This window comes from Cervus canadensis, chromosome 21 (genome assembly GCF_019320065.1).
Source record: "Cervus canadensis isolate Bull #8, Minnesota chromosome 21, ASM1932006v1, whole genome shotgun sequence".
NCBI lineage: Eukaryota > Metazoa > Chordata > Mammalia > Artiodactyla > Cervidae > Cervus > Cervus canadensis.
Genome location: NC_057406.1, coordinates 42,095,233 through 42,113,095, shown reverse-complemented (window position 1 = coordinate 42,113,095; position 17,863 = coordinate 42,095,233). Strand labels below are relative to the sequence as shown.

Here is a 17,863-nt window from a genome sequence, read left to right as displayed (position 1 = left end):
TGACTTATATGTACTGATGCATTTACATTAGCCATGGTTTCTTAGAAAAGCAATTCTTAAAGTCATCACAAATAAAGTTAGAAAGAACACTCAGAAATAAATTATGTAAAAATATTTAAAAAATATATAAAACTGGATTTCATAGTTTTCTTTAAGAGACTTTTTAAAAATGAAATCCTTCTCAAAATATAGCAAAAGTTGCAATTTTCATCCCAAGATACTGAACAGAGTGGGAAACAAGATGTTACACAAATGAAGAATTTAGAAGATATTTAACTAGCTAGGATATCACGACCAGAACTATAGGAGAACCTCAAATCTGTTGTTGTTCACTCACTCAGTGTGCTCAACCCTTTGTGACTCCATGGACTGAAGCACATCAGACTTCCCTGTCCTTCACTATCTCACGGAGTTTACTCAAACTCATGTCCATTGAATTGATGACGCCATCCAACTATTTCATTGTCTGTCACCCCCTTCTCCTCCTGCCCTCAACATTTCCCAGCATCAGAGTCTTTTTCAATAAGTCAGCTCTTTGGAATCAGGTGTCAAAATATGGGAGGAAGCTTCAGTTTCAGCATCAGTCCTTCCAATGAAAATTCAGGCTGGATTTACTTTCTAATTGTCTGGTTTGATAGCCTTGCTGTTCAAAGGACCCTCAAGAGTCTTCTCCAGCACCATAGTTCTAAAAGCATCAATTCTTTGGTGCTCAGCCTCCTTTATGGTCTAACTCTTATACCCATATATGACTCCTGGAGAAATCACAGCTTTGACTATACAAACCATTGTCAACAAAGTGATGTCTCTACTTTTAAATACGCAGTCTAGGTTTGTCAAAGCTTTTCTTCAAAGGAGCAAGCATCTTTGAACTTCATGGGTGCAGTCACCATCTGCAGTGATTTTGGAGCCAAATAAAATTAAGTCTGTCATTGTTTCTGCTTTTTCCCCACCTATTTGTCATGCTCAGTGGTAAAGAATCCATCTGCAATGAAGGAGACCGGGGTTCAATCCCTGGGTTAGGAAGATCCTCTGGAGAAGGAAATGACAACCCACTCCAGTATTCTTGCCTGGAGAATCCCATGGACCCAAGAGCCAGGCGGGCTGCAAAGAGGGTTGCAAAGAGTCAGACACAACTGAAGCAACTTCTCAAGCACACACAATGGGACTGGATACCATGATCTTTGTTTTTTGAGTGTTGAGTTTTAAGCCAGTTTTTTCACTCTCCTCTTTCACCTTCATCAAGAGATTCTTTAGTTCCTCTTTGCTTTCTGCCATTAGGGTAGTGTCATATGCATATCTGAGGTTATTGGTATTTCTCCTGGCAGTCTCGATTCCAACTTGTGATTCTTCCAGCCCAGTATTTTGCATGAAGTGCTCTTCATATAAGCTAAATAAGCCATATCTAGCTCCTTGAAATAATAATTCATAAAATATACTGTACAGATGCTTGAAGTGGTTGGTTAAATAATCTCCTTTAGGAAACATATGCTTTTGGTATATAATCTAACTTTTGAAATGGAGTGGCTCTTTGAACCAAGGTCAGAGATAAAACCTTATAAGGTATAAAAACTAGGAGATTTTGCTTAAAAACACTGATAAATATTATCTCCTCTTTATAAGCACCGATTATAAATTGGTTAGGGCTTCCCTGGTAGCTCAGCTGATAAAGAATCTGATTGTAATGCAGGAGACTCTGGTTTGATTCCTGGGTCAGGAGGATCTTCTGGAGAAGGGATTGGTACCCACTCCAGGATTCTTGGGCTTCCCTGGTGGCTCAGAAGGTAAAGAATCTGCCTGCAATGAGGGAGACCTCAGTTCAGTCCCTGGGTTGGGAAGATCTTCTGGAGGAGAGCATGGCAACCCACTCCAGTATTCTTGCCTGGAGAATTGCTATGGATAGAGGAGCCTGGGGGCTACAGTCAGTGGGGTTGCAAAGAGTCAGATGTGACTGAGTGACTAAGCACAGCGCAGCACATAAATTGGTTAGGCACTCTTATTCATAGTATAAGTAATTCTTGGGAAGTTGACTTTTATTAGTCATAAGATCTTTTAGTAATCATTTCATACAAACTCCAACAGATATTTCCTGAATCCCAGCTTGTGATTATTATGAAATTCATGAAAAGATTAATAAAACTTATTTTCTGCTATTATAAAGAATACTAGTAGAAGGGTTGGGGATTGGTAGATAAATCTGAAGGTAGGATATTTCAATACACTCTTTGCAGTATGCTCAAGGAGTTGTGAAGGTACAGAAGGAGGGCCCCAGAGTGGTAGGTAAATTCATTTGAGGGATTTTAACATTTTTCTTCAAATCCTAGCTGAGCTCACTAGGAGAGAGGCTCATGATAGACATCAACATACTTAAAATTAAGGGACAGCCTAAATGACATGTTGAGCATAGAAAGTTAAAGCTAAAATACATAATTATAAGGTCAAAAGACCTTATACAGGATGTAGCAATACCAAACAAAATATTCTTGGTTTTATTATTCTGACAAGATGTTATTGTAAGATTATTATTTTTTTTAATTTAGGCTTTTGTATTGTGCCATTCTTTTAATATAAAATATTATGTTCTCAGAACTTTATTTGTAGATAAAAAACTACCAAGAAAAATTCCCCAATCTAATTACTTCATATGCATTCCTTTAAATATATGATACATCAAAAGAAATTGCTTATCATCTCTTATTTTGATTTATAAACATTTTTTAACATGATAAAAGGTCAAAGGACAAGTATTTTCTGAATACCAGCATTCATTTTTATTAACTTCTATTAAAGAACAAGTTTCCTTGAACAGAATAAAGATGTTACTCAAATTAATTTTAACCATTATATTGTATAATTGAGAAGAAAAGCAGTTTTTCTCTCCAAACAGCTTTTATTATTATTGGATTGCTAGTCATATAGCTAAAGTTTTCAGGGAAAAATTTTAACTTTTTTATTCAACAATATTTATAGAGCAGGACTTCCCCAATGGCTCAGGGGTAGAGAATCCATCTGCCAATGCTGGAGTCTTGAGTTTGATCCCTGGGTCAGGAACATAACCTGGAGTAGGAAATGGCAACCCACTCCAGTCTTCTTCCATTTTTGCCTGGACATTCCCATGGACAGAGGAGCCTGAGGGCTACAGTCCATGGGGTTGCAAAAGTCCATGGACTTAGCAACTAAACAACACCAACAACAGTATGTGCACATGCACACGTGCGCACATGTGTGTGTGTGTATTCAGTTCAGTTCAGTCACTCAGTTGTGTCCGATTCTGTGACCCCATGGACTGCAGCACTCCAGACTTCCCTGTCTATCACCAACTCCCAGGCCTTGCTCAAACACATGTCCATTGAGTCGGTGATGCCAAGCAATCATCTCATCCTCTGTCATCCCCTTCTCCTCCTGCCTTCAATCTTTCCCAGCATCAGGGTCTTTTCCAATGAGTCAATTCTTCACATAGGATGGCCAAAGTATTGGAGTTTCAGCTTCACCATCAGTCCTTCCAATAAATATTCAGGACTGATTTCCTTTAGGCTTGACTGGTTGGATCTCCTTGCAGTCCAAGGGACTCTCAAGAGTCTTTACCAACACCACAGTTCAAAAGCATCATGTCGTCGGCACTCAGCTTTGTTTATAATCCAACACTCACATCTATACATGACTACTGGAGAAACAATAGCTTTGACTAGATGGACCTTTGTTAGCAAAGTAATGTCTCTGTTTTTTAACATACTGTCTAGGTTGGTCATAGCTTTTATTCCAAAGAGCAACTGTCTTTTAATGTCATGGCTGCAGTCACCATTTGCAGTGATTTTGTAGCCAAAGAAAATAAAGTCTGACACTGTTTCCATTGTTTCCCCATCTTTGCCATGCAGTGATGGGACCAGAGGCCATGAGCCTAGTTTTCTGAATGTTGAGTTTTAAGTCAGCTTTTTCACTCTCCTCTTTCACTTCATCAAGAGGCTCTATAGTTCTTCTCTTTCTGCCATAAGGGTGGTGTTGTCTGCGTATCTGAGGCTATTGATATTTCTCCCTACAATCTTGATTCCAGCTTGTGCTTCATCCAGTCTGGCATTTTTCATGATGTACTCTGCATATAAGTTAAATAAGGAGGGTGACAATATGCAACCTTTATGTACTCCTTTCCTGATTTGGAACCAGTCTGTTGTTTCATGTCCAATTCCAAATGTTGCTTCTTGACCTGCATGCAGACTTCTCAGGAGGCCAGTAAGGTGGTCTGGTATCCCCATCTCTTGAAGAATTTTCCACAGTTTGTTGTGATCCATACAGTCAAATGCTTTGGCATACTCAATAAAGCAGAAGTAGATGTTTTTCTGGAACTCTCTTGCTTTTTTGATGTTCTGACAGATGTTGGTGATTTGATCTCTGATTCCTCTGCTTTTTTGAAATATTTCTTGACCATCTGGAAGATCACAGTTCATGTTCTGTTGAAACCTGGATTGGAGAATTTTGTGCATTACTTTGGTAGCGTGTGAGATGAGTGCAAATGTGCAATAGTTTGAACATTCTTTGGCATTGCCTTTCTTTGAATTGGAATGAAAACTGACCTTTTCCAGTCCTGTTGTCGCAGCTGAGTTTGCAGTTTGCTCAGCAGTGGCTAAACTCAGGAAACTATATATACATCTTCTGGCTGGATTCAGACCATACTTTGAAGATAGAACAAACAGAATATGACACATTAGCTTGGGCATATGAGTAAGAAGAGGAAGTCAAGACTGACTGCAATGTTCTGACCTGAGCATCTGGAAATATAAAATTGATAAAGATGAGACTGAGAATGGAGTGAGTCTGAGAGCCAAGAATAGGAAATATGGAACTGTTTTGTTTAAGGATTTTGTTTGAAATCTTAGTTGCAAAATTGAATGGGCAACCAGATAATGACTCTGGAACTCTAGAGAAATTTGTGATACATACTTAAATTTGGAATCCATATAGAGCTGATGTTCAAACTCAGGGGATAATATTATCAAAGGGGTGAGTGTATATAAGAAAGAAAAATCAAGGGATGAATCCCCAAAGTACTTCAATATTAAGTCATCAGGAAAAACACAGTAGACTAAGAAGTAAAGACTAGTAAAGTAGAAGGAAAACCAGGAGAGTACAATCTGAAAGCCAAGTGAAGAGACTAGGTAAAAAACCATGTATTAAGCTGGGTTTAGTAATGTGGAGGAGATACTGTGGACATTTTCAAGAGCAATTATGTCAGAATTGGTGTGTGAAGATCTAATTAACATGTGTTTACATAGAATGGAAAGAAATAAATTGGATAGTGCACGAACTATCCTCAACTCTTTCAAGGAGTGTGGCTGCAAACATGTTAAACAGCAGTACAGACAGAGGAAGTGGGTTGTTTGGAAAATTCCTTTAAGATAGCAGATATAACAGTATCCTCTTGTGCTGATGGCAATAATCTGGTAAAGAGGCATTAATAATGCTGGAATCAAAGAGGAACAGTCCTTAAAATGACATGATAGAAAATGGGAATCAGTATACAAGTGGACAAACTGGCTTTAGATAACAGCATGGGTATGATCACTCACCTAGAGCCAGACATTCTGGAATGTCAAGTGGGCCTTAGGAAGCATCACTATGAACAAAGCTAGTGGAGGTGATTGAATACCAGTTGAAATATTTCAAATCCTAAAAGATATGCTGTTAAATATTGCACTCCATATGCCAGCAAATTGAGAAAACTCAGCAGTGGCCACAGGACTGGAAAAGGTCAGCTTTCATTCCAACCCCAAAGAAGGACAATGCCAAAGAAAGTTCAAACTACTGCACAATTGCACTCATCTCTCACGCTAGCAAAGTAATGCACAAAATTCTCCAAGTCAGGCTTCAACAGAACATGAACTATGAACTTCCCAATGTTCAATCTGGATTTCGAAAAAGCAGAGGAACCAGAGAGCAAATTGCCAACACCCATTGTATCATCAAAAAAGCAGCAACCTTATCTGCCTCCTGAGAAATCTGCATGCAGGGCAAGAATAAAGAGTTGGAACCAGACATGGAACAACAGACTGGTTACAAATCAGGAAAGGAATACGTCAAGGTTGCATTTTGTCACCCTGCTTATTTAACTTCTATGCAGAGTACATCATGTGACATACCGGGCTGATGAAGCACAAGCTAGAATCAAGATTTCTGGTAGAAATATCAATAACCTCAGATACACAGATGACACCACCCTTATGGCAGAAAGTGAAGAGCTAAAGAGCCTCTTGATGAAAGTGAAAGAGGAGAGTGAAAAAGCTGATTTAAAACTCAACATTCAGAAAACTAAGATCATGACATCTGGTCCCATCACTTCATGGCAAAGATAGAGAAACAATGGAAACAGTGTCAGACTTTATTTTCTTTGGCTACAAAATCACTGCAAATGGTGACTGCAGGAAGAAAAGCTATGACCAGCCTAGACAGTTTATTAAAAAACAGAGACATTACTTTGCTGACAAAGGTTCGTCTAGTCAAGGCTATGGTTTTTCAAGTAGACACATTTGGATGTGAGAGTTGGATTATAAAGAAAGCTGAGTGCCGACGACATGATGCTTTTGAACTGTGGTGTTGGTGAAGACTCTTGAGAGTCCCTTGGACTGCAAGGAGATCCAACCAGTCAAGCCTAAAGGAAATCAGTCCTGAATATTTATTGGAAGGACCGATGGTGAAACTGAAACTTCAATACTTTGGCCAACTTATGTGAAGAACTGACTCATTGGAAAAGACCCTGATGCTGGGAAAGATTGAAGGCAGTAGGAGAAGGGGAACACAGAGGATGAGATGGTTGGATGGGATCACCAACTCAATGAACATGAGTTTGAGCAAGCTCCAGGAGTTGGTTATGGATAGGGAAAGCTGGTGTTCTGCAGTCCATGGGGTCGCAAAGAGTTGGACATGACTGAGCAATTAATCTGAACTGAGCAGCATGGATGATTAATCTTTTAGCAATCAGAAAGCTAGAATAATGTGTATATATATATATATATATATATATATATATATATGTTTACAGATACTGATAACAGAGTTAAGATGGAAGGTTTCTGCTCTTTGCTTCAACTTCATTAGTGAAATGGGAATTAAGGCCACATAGTGAAATGGGAAGTTAGTGAAATGGGAAGTGAGATTGGGAATAAGGATGGTGATACAAGTTTGATTAAATGAGAAGGTGGAAATTGAGAGTGAGTATGTTTTGCTGTTCAGTGTTAGGGTCTAATGAGGAATTTAGTCATGAATTTAAAATGAACATTGAAAGCTGTTTATATTTTTATTTAGCTTATTCACTTATACATGTACAGGTGTAGAAATGGTGGAAAGTTGAATTCAACTAGGACTGTGGTTTTGCCCTACCACGAAGAAGATAGAGAGTAGCAAGAAAATTGAGAATATATGCATGAGAGTGACTCTAATGATTAGCAATGGAATTGAATTGAATAAAGAAAGGACCTATTGCACAATCGGGATCATTTCACATGCTAGCAAAGTAATGCTCAAAATCCTTCAAGCAACAGTATGAAAAGGCAAAAAGATAGGACACTGAAAAATGAATTACCCAGGTCAGTAGATGCCCAATATGCTACTGGAGATCAGTGGAGAAATAAAACCATAAAGAATGAAGGGATGGAGACAAAGCAAAAACAACACCCAGTTGGTGATGGGACTGGTGATAGAAGCAAGGTTTGATGCTGTAAAGAGCAATATTGCATAGGAACCTGGAGTATTAGGTCCATGAATCAAGGCAAATTGGAAGTGGTCAAACAGGAGATGACAAGAGTGAACATCGACATTCTAGGAATGAGCGAACTAAGATGGACTGGAATGGATGAATTTAACTCAGATGACCATTATATCTACTACTGTGGGCAGGAATCCCTTGGAAGAAATGGAGTTGCCATCATAGTCAACAAAAGAGTCTGAAATGCAGTACTTGGGTGCAATCTCAAAAACGACAGAATGATCTCTGTTCGTTTTCAAGGCAAACCGTTCAATATCATGGTAATCCAAGCCTATGCCCCGACCAGTAATGCTGAAGAAGCTGAAGTTGAACAGTTCTATGAAGACCTACAAGACCTTCTATAACTAACACCCAAAAAAGATGTCCTTTTCATTATAGGGGACTGGAATGCAAAAGTACAAAGTCAAGAAACACCTGGAGTAACAGGGCAAATTTGGTCTTGAGTACAGAATGAAGCAGGACAAAAGCTAAGAGAGTTTTGCCAAGAGAACACACTGGTCATAGCAAACACCCTCTTCCAACAACACAAGAGAAGACTCTACATATGGACATCACCAGATGGTTGACACTGAAATCAGATTGATTATATTCTTTGCACCCAAAGATGGAGAAGCTCTCTACAGTCAGCAAAAACAAGACTGGGAGCTGACTGTGGCTCAGATCATGAACTCCTTATTGCCAAATTCAGACTTAAATTGAAGAAAGTAGGGAAAACCACTAGACCATTCAGGTATGACCTAAATCAAATCCCTTATGGCTATACAGTGGAAGTGAGAAATAGATTTAAGGGACTAGATCTGATAGACAGAGTGCATGATGAACTAAGAAAGGCAGTTCATAACATTGTACATGAGACAGGAATCAAGACCATCCCCAAGAGAAAGAAATGCAGAAAAGCAAAATGGCTGTCTGAGGAGGCCTTACAAATAGCTGTGAAAAGAAGGGAAGTGAAAAGCAAAGGAGAAAGGGAAAGAATATACCCATTTGAATGCAGAGTTCCAAAGAACAGCAAGGAGAGGTAAGAAAGCCTTCCTCAGCGATCAATCAAAGAAATAGAGGAAAACAACAGAATGGGAAAGACTAGAGATCTTTTCAAGAAAGTTAGAGATACCAAGGGAACATTTCAGGCAAAGATGGGCTCAATAAAGGACAGAAATGGTAGGGACCTAACCGAAGCAGAAGATATTAAGTAGAGTTGACAAGAATACACAGAAGAACTGTACAAAAAAGATCTTGATGATCCAGATAATCACGAAGGTGTGATCACTCACCTAGAGCCAGACATCCTGGAATGTGAAGTCAAGTGGACCTTAGGAAGCATCACTGCAAACAAAGCTAGTGGAGATGATAGAATTACAGTTGAGCTGTTTCAAATCCTGAAAGATGATGCTGTGAAACTGCTGCACTTTATATGTCAGCAAATTTGGAAAACTCAGCAGTGGCCACAGAACTGGAAAAGGTCAGCTTTCATTCCAATCCCAAAGAAAGGCAATGCCAAAGAATGTTCAAACTACTGCACAATTGTACTCATCTGACACACTAGTAAAGCAATGCTTAAAATTCCCCAAGCCAGGCTTCAGCAATACGTGAACGATGAACTTCCCAATATTCAAGCTGGTTTTAGAAAAGACAGACGAACCAGAGATCAAATTGCCAACATCCATTGGATCATCGAAAAAGCAAGAGAGTTCCAGAAAAATGTCTATTTCTGCTTTATTGACTATGCCAAAGCCTTTGACTGTGTGGATCACAATAAACTGTGGAAAATTCTGAAGGAGATGGGAACATCAGACCACCTGACCTGCCTCTTGAGAAACCTGTATGCAGGTAAGGAAGCAACAGTTAGAACTGGACATGGAACAACTGGTTCTGTTGGAAAAGGAGTCCATCAAGGCTGTATATTGTCACCCTGCTTATTCAACTTATATGCAGACTACATCATGAGAAATGCTGGACTGGAGGAAGCACAAGCTGGAATCAAGATTGCCAGGAGAAATATCAATAACCTCAGATATGCAGATGACACCACCCTTATGGCAGAATGTGAAGAACTAAAGCGCCTCTTGATGAAAGTGAAAGAGGAGAGTGAAAAAGTTAGGTTAAAGCTCAATATTCAGAAAATTAAGATCATGGCATCTGGTCCCATCACTTCATGGGAAGTAGATGGGGAAACATTGGAAACAGTGGCTGACTTTACTTTTCTGAGCTCCAAAATCACTGCAGATGGTGATTGCAGCCATGAAATTAAAAGACGCTTACTCCTTGGAAGGAAAGTTATGGCCAACCTAGATGGCATATTAAAAAGCAGAGACATTACTTTGCCAACAAAGATCCATCTAGTCAAGGCTATGGTTTTTCCAGTGGTCATGTGTGGATGTGAGAGTTGGACTGTAAAGCAAGCTGAGCGCCAAAGAATTGATGTTTTTGAACTGTGGTGTTGGAGAAGACTCTTGAGAGTCCGTTGAACTGCTAGGAGACTCAACCAGTCCATCCTAAAGGAGATCAGTCCTGGGTGTTCATTGGAAGGACTGATGTTGAAGCTGAAACTCCAATACTTTGGCCACTTGATGTGAAGAGCTGACTCATTTGAAAAGACCCTGATGCTAGGAAAGATTGAGGGCAGGAGGAGAAGGGAACGACAGAAGATGAGATGGTTGGATGGCATCACTGACTCAATGAACATGTTTTGTGTGGACTCTGGGAGTTGGTGATGGACAGGGAGGCCTGGCTTGCTGTGGATCATGGAGTTGCAAAGGATTGGACATGACTGAGTGACTGAACTAAACTGAGGCTTCAACAATATGTAAACTGAGAACTTCCACATGGTCAAGCTGTATTTAGAAAAGGCAGAGGAAAGAAAGATCAAATTGCCCACATCCATTGGATCATAGAAAATGCAAGCAAATTCCAGGAACACATCTACTTCTCCTTCACTGACTATAATAAAGCCTTGCACTGCGTGGATCACAACAAATTGTGGAAAATTCTTAAATAAATGAGAATAAAAGACCACCTTACCTACCTCCTGAACAACTTGTATGCAGGCCAGGAAGCAACAGTTAGAACCACATGCAGAGTACCTGATGTGAAATGCCAGGCTGGATGAAATACAAGTTGGAATCAAGGTTTTGGGGAGAGATATCAATAACCTCAGATATGTAGATGACACCACCCTAATGGCAGAAAGCTAAATGGAACTAAAGGGCCTCGATGAAGGTGAAAGAGGAGAGCAAAAATGTGGACTTAAAACTCAACATTTATAAAACTAGGATCATGACATCTGGTCCCATCACTTCATGACAAATAAATGGGGAAAACATCGAAACAGAGACATACTTTATTTTCTTGGGCTCCAAAATCTCTGTGGATTGTGACTGCCATCATGAAATTCAAAGATGTTTGCTCCTTGGAAGAAAAGCTATGACAAACCTAGACAGCATATTTAAAAGCAGAGACATCACTTTGCTGACAAAGTCCCTATACTCAAAGATATGGTTTTTCCAATAGTCATGTACAGGTATGAAAGTTGGACCATAAAAAGGCTGAGCACTGAAGAAAATTAATGCTTTCAAATTGTAGTGCTGGAGAAGATTCTTGCGAGTTCCTTGAATAGCAAGGAGATCAAACCAGTCAATCCTGAAGGAAATCAACTCTGAATAGTCCCTGGGAGGACTGATGCTGAAGCTGCAGCTCCAACACTTCAGCCACCTGATGCAAAGAACTGACTCATTGGAAAAGACTCTGATGGTGGGAAATATTGACAGCAGGAGGAGATGGAGGTGACAGAAGATGAAATAGTTAGATGGCATAATGAACCCAATGGACGTGAATTTAAGCAAGCTCCAAGGGTTGGGGCTGGACAGGGAAGCCTGGCGTGCAACAGTCCACGGGGTCACAAAGAGTCGAACATGACTGAGGGACTGAACTGAACTGAACTGAAAGGCCAAGTAGTTGGAATAAATTTGTGCATTGTTAGGTATTAAAGCAAAAGCATTGTCAAAGAGAGTTAGTGAACGAAGAGATTAAAATAATGAAGATTTTAATATTACTCAGCTGTTAAAAAGAATTCATTTGAATCAGTTCTAATGAGATGGATGAAACTGGAGCCCATTATACAGAGTGAAGTAAGCCAGAAAGATAAAGAACATTACAGCATACTAACACGTATGTATGGAATTTAGAAAGATGGTAACGATAACCCTATATGCAAAACAGAAAAAGAGACACAGAAATACAGAACAGACTTTTGAACTCTGTGGGAGAAGGTGAGGGTGGGATGTTTCGAAAGAACAGCATGTATATTATCTATAGTGAAACAGATCACCAGCCCAGGTGGGATGCGTGAGACAAGTACTCGGGCCTGGTGCACTGGGAAGACCCCAGAGGAATTGGGTGGAGAGGGAGGTGGGAGGGGGGATCGGGATGGGGAATACATGTAACTCCATGGCTGATTCATGTCAATGTATGACAAAACCCACTGAAATGCTGTGAAATAATTAGCCTCCAACTAATAAAAAATAAATAAATAAATAAATAAAAAGAAAAAGAAACATATTTATTTTGGCAAATTAAAAAAAAAAAATAATGAAGATTTTAAAAGAAGTGGTTTGAGTATTGGTAAATGACTCACAGTGCTGCAGTCCATGGCATCACAAAGAGTCTGACACGATGGAGTGACTGAACTGAAAATGCCTCACGATAAGTGGTAATGGGGATATGATCTGGTCTTTTAAAAAATATAAATTTATTTATTTTAATTGGAGGCTAATTATTTTACAACATTGTGGGTGTGATCTGTTGACTTGAACTTTTTAGAGCCTGGAGTGGTGTATTCAGGGGGATTGATGTGAAAGTGGTAAAGGAAGACAAGAAAGAAGGGTTGTGTGCAGTTATTTGTGTCTGCTATGGCTGCTGCGCCAGCCAGGAGAGAATAAACAGGTCTGCAGCTCCTAGACTCCTCACGTTTTCTTCCAGTCTCTTAGCTCACACCTTGCTTACCACGGTTTCAGCGAACAGTGTGCGCAGTGAGATACAGCAAGACAATTGGCGCTGTGAGCAGGATGAAGAACAATACATTGTAAGAGACAGGGGTTCGATACCTGGGTTGGGGTTCCCTGGAGAAGGAAATGGCAACCTACACCAGTATTCTTGCCTGGAGAACCCCAAGGACAGAGGATCCTGGCGGGTGACAGTCCGTAGGTTCTCAGCGTCAGACATGACCAAAGCAACTGAGCAGCACATGGCAGCATGGATGAAGAAAATAAAGTTCAAAAGGCGAAGGGGCTTGTCCAAAGTTGCTCACTTCATAGGAAGGCTGGGACCACACTACTGTCTGATTTCAATTGCAGCATTTTTTAAATCTCATCTCAATGTAATCCTCTTCAAGTGCTTTCACTTGGATAGTGGGAAATATTGGCACGGTTTCCAGGGGGATTCCAGGACTCTACTCACATGTCACCCAAAGGGATTCTGTCCATACATATTCAACTTCTGGTCTCTGATTTTGTTTGAAAGAAAACAACTGTTTGTAAAATAGTATTTTACAATTGCTGTATTAATACATTTATTCCTGTGACATTATGTAATATTGACTATATTTAGTAGCTACCCTCGGATGTTCCAGGTAAGGTGGGTAAAATTTTTCCTTCTCCATCTGGAGAAGTATTTATGTGTTGTCTTCTTAGGTTTGAAGGTTAAGAGTGGGGTCTGTAGCAGTCTAATGGCCTGTACTTTAATTGGTTGGATATTTGTGTGAGACTAAATAGCCACTTACCACTGTCATTCCAAAGGAGAAAAAAAAATGGAATAAGGTAAAGATCTGTGTTGTCATGACAATACTTTAACATTGTAATAATTAAAGCTTCTCCTAGATGACTAGCTAAACTCTGACTTAGAACAGGCACTATTTACTCTATAATTAGGGTACTGGCTTACTAGAATGAAAATCTTAATACTTTTTGATTCCTGTTAGAAGGGGCTTATAGCTGCACAGTTATATTCAGTGACATAAGAAATAAATTATTGATTTTTTTAGGGAGAGGACAGAAGATTAAATTTTATTGAAAAGCATAAGGGAGGTGAAAGTATGGATCAATTTATAAAAAATAAGAAAACAATTTTTTGTGGGGTTTTTTGCTTGCAAAAATTAAAAAAAATATTAAATTTTTGCATAAGTGAAAGTGATTTTGGCAGAAACATTAGATTGTTTAGTAAGTATTCCAAATCTCTTAAGAATGTTGAATGTATAAAGTGGGCTATACTAGATCTATTTAATAATTCACAGCAGTATATTCTACCTGTATTCCTTTTAAAATTCTTATTATTTCCTGATGATTTGTGACCCTAATTTAAGCCCCTGATCTTATATATCTGGAATAGAGTCAACATTAAAATACATTTTATAGTGTGTTCAACACATTAAAATGGGATCAATCTGAGGAAGCAGATCACTTCAAGCTTTAAGTGAGCTAGTAAAGACTTTTATATTTAAACTTAAATACTGAAACTAAAATACTGAATTATTTTAGTTTTGAATTCAGTATAGTTTAATTAGGAGCAAATTCCCTCATCTGAGATAAAGTAGTCCTAGTTTGTCTTTGTATAGAAATAATTTTCCAATTATGATCGAGTGGAAGAAGATATAACAACATGAGCAAAGGATTTTGACATAAGCACTGGAGAGCTATTGAGTGTAAGAGAAAGCTGAAAGAAGGAAAGTCAAATTGAAGGCTACTGTAGAAAGCAAGGTATGAGGTGATGAGAATCTGGACTGAATAGCAATGGAAATGAAGCAGAATGGGCAATTATATGAGATGTCTCAAGGCAGTAGATCCACAGGACTTAGAAAATTGAGCAAAGCCCATGAATTAAAGGAAAGGTGATTCAAAGCATACTGCAGCATTCCAAGCATAAATGATTGATAAAACTGTTAGACCTATTATAAGAGATTATAGAAGAGATAACAGATTTGAAAGCAAAATAGAGAAAATCAAGAATTTGCTTGACTTTGGGGCAAAATTAGGACATTTGTTTAGAAATCTCCCTTGAAGACAATGAGATATGGAACTAAATTTTTGTCTATATGAGATATGTCTATATCTCAGGAATCTCTGGGAATCATCAGATTTAAGATAGTAATTATAGCCCAGGAACTGATTATTAGTCTAATGGAGTGACTGAAAAAAGAACAGAAAACCTGGAACTAGATCTTGAGGAAACACTTAAGTTGACATAGCTCATGCTAGAAATCATGGAGAAAGTATAAGAGAATCAGATGTTAATGCAAGTCACAGTTAGGTGACAGTTAGTAAGCTAATATATATATATATATATATATATATTTAATATTCTGGAAATGTTGATGAGGTAAACAGTAACAGTGAGTATATGAAATTCAGTTTGAATTTTAAGAACTATTATTTAACTCCAAATTCTAAAATTCTACAATTTTTCAATCCTTAAGAGTTTCTGAAGTTACTCTATGTTGAAAAAAGTAAAATGTACTCATTTTGGCTGTCATAATTATGTATTTTTTTGAAAAGTAAACGTTAATTTGGTTAAATGTTAGAAATAACATCGTGTAAGAACATGTGGACTTATGCCTTTAATATTGACACTAAAATGAAAATTCATAGGACCAAAATATCCAGATGAAAAGAAACCAATCATCTGAATAATTTGTTTACATGATGTTTACATCTTGATGCACCCAGTAATTGATAACATTTATAGCATTTTGTGTAATATTGAACTATTTTGGTAATCCTCTTTCTTTGTAATTGTGCTTCTGGTGGTAAGTAAAAATACCAAGAACTTGTAAATTGTGCATTTGTGTGTTTTAGGTGTTTTTATAATTTTAGGAGATTTTCTCTTTGAATACTTCATCCCTGGTTTTTCAAAAGTACTGTGTGTGTATGTGTTTGTGTGTGTGTGTGTGTCCATCTGTTTATTGCTGTCGATAAAATACTTCATTATCATGGGTGTGGGGAAGAGTTTATATGCCACTGTATATAACATTATTATCAAAACAATCTACCTAAATGATTTTTTGTGTGTATATATATGTATATATATGTATGCAGACACAATTCCTTCAGAAGACACCTACCAAGGCAAATGCAGGTTTCCAGTGTTGATTTGGGCATGGGCACAGAACCCATTTTACAAAGAGGAGAAACAACCACCAGCATTGGGAGAATAAAACCAGAACTCTACAAACAGAAATCAGTGGACTCTGAGGACGACAGGAAAGAAGATGTCAAAACCTGTGGGAAGCTTAATTTCACCCTCCAGTATGATTATGAAAATGAACTTCTAGTGGTGAAAATTATCAAAGCCTTAGATCTCCCTGCTAAAGACTTCATGGGAACTTCTGACCCTTATGTGAAGATGTATCTTCTTCCAGATAGGAAAAAGAAATTTCAGACTCGTGTGCACAGAAAGACTTTAAATCCTCTGTTTGATGAAACTTTTCAGTTTCCTGTAGCATATGATCAACTAAGCAACAGAAAACTACATTTCAGTGTGTATGATTTTGACAGATTTTCTAGACATGACATGATTGGGGAAGTGATTTTTGATAATTTGTTTGAAGCCTCTGATCTCTCCAGAGAAGCCACAGTATGGAAAGATATTCATTGTGCTACCACAGTAAGTTATAATTCCACCAATATATTTCTTTTATTTGACCTGCAGTGATATATACAACTAATTTTCACCCAGATTAGTTCCAAAAGGTTAGGGAAATTTTGTCCTAAATACCTGCAAACAGTGTATGAATTACATATATACATACATAATTCAGGCACTTAACACTATCTAGGTAATATTAGTGATTGTATACATAAAAAATCTTTTCTTTCAATGTCTAACCTTTGTTTCTACACTTCTTGTTTTGAGGAAGTTCATTACTTCACCATACTGGACAGTTCTTATAATTTGCCCAAAATAGTTGGCCTTTTCATTTGTAAAATATTTATCTTTAACTTATTCTCTACAGTCAATTTCCAAATAGTTATTATTGATTTTAATTATTTAAGATGATTTAATTCCTCAGGTTTAACCTAAAATGTACTTTGATGCCATTTGGAAAGGCCTTGATTTGGCTTAAAACTGCCCACTCCTTCAGAAGCTTTTGTGGAATTAGTAGAATTATACCATTTGAAATTGCAAATGATGAGGAAGTGATTGTTTACATTCCGTTCAGTTCAGTTCAGCCGCTCACTTGTGTCTGACTCTTTGCAGCCCCATGGACTGCAGCACCCCAGGCCTCCCTGTCCATCACCAACTCCTGGAGATTACCCAAGTTAATGTCCACTGAGTCAGTGATGCCATCCAACCATCTCATCCTCTGTCGTCCCCTACTCCTCCTGCCCTCAATCTTTCCCTGCATCAGGGTTTTTTCAAATGACTCAGCTCTTCACATCAGGTGGCCAAAGTATTGGAGTTTCAGCTTCAGCATCAGTCCTTCCATGAACACCCAGGACTGATCTCCCTGCAGTCCAAGGGACTCTCAAGAGTCTTCTCCAACACCACAGTTCAAAAGCATCAGTTTTTCAATGTCAGCTTTCTTTATAATCCAAATCTCACATCCATACGTGGCTACTGGAAAAACCATAGCCTTAACTAGATGACCTTTATTGACAAAGTAATGTCTCTGCTGTCTAGGTTGGTCATAACTTTCCTTCCAAGGAGTAAGTGTCTTTTAATTTCATGGCTATAATCACCATCTGCAGTGATTTTGGAGCGCAAAGAAGCAAAGTCTGCCACTATTTCCACTGTTTTCCCATCTATTTGCCATGAAGTGATGGGACCAGATGCCATGATCCTAGTTTTCTGAATGTTGAGCTTTAACCCAACTTTTTCACTCTCCTCTTTCACTTTCAAGAGGCTCTTTAGTTCTTCTTCACTTTCTGCCATAAGGGTGGTGTCATCTGCATATCTGAGGTTATTGATATTTTTCCCGGCAATCTTGACTCCAGCTTGTGCTTCCTCCAGCCCATCATTTCTCATGATGTAAGTTAAGTAAGTTCTCTGCATATAAGTTAAATAAGCAGGGTGACAATATACAGACTAGATGTACTCCTTTTCCTATTTGGAAACAGTCTGTTGTTC

The 17,863-nt window shown here is 38.4% G+C and overlaps 1 protein-coding gene across 1 annotated transcript in view; it reads left to right on the top strand.

Moving 5' to 3' along the window:
• SYT10 (synaptotagmin 10) overlaps positions 1 to 17,863 on the top strand; it is a 118,256-nt gene that overhangs the window by 39,270 nt on the left and 61,123 nt on the right. Inside the window, exon 3 of the mRNA XM_043440707.1 lies at positions 15,832 to 16,399. Coding sequence (XP_043296642.1) covers positions 15,832 to 16,399 — 568 coding nt within the window. The remainder of the gene's footprint in view (positions 1 to 15,831; positions 16,400 to 17,863) is intronic.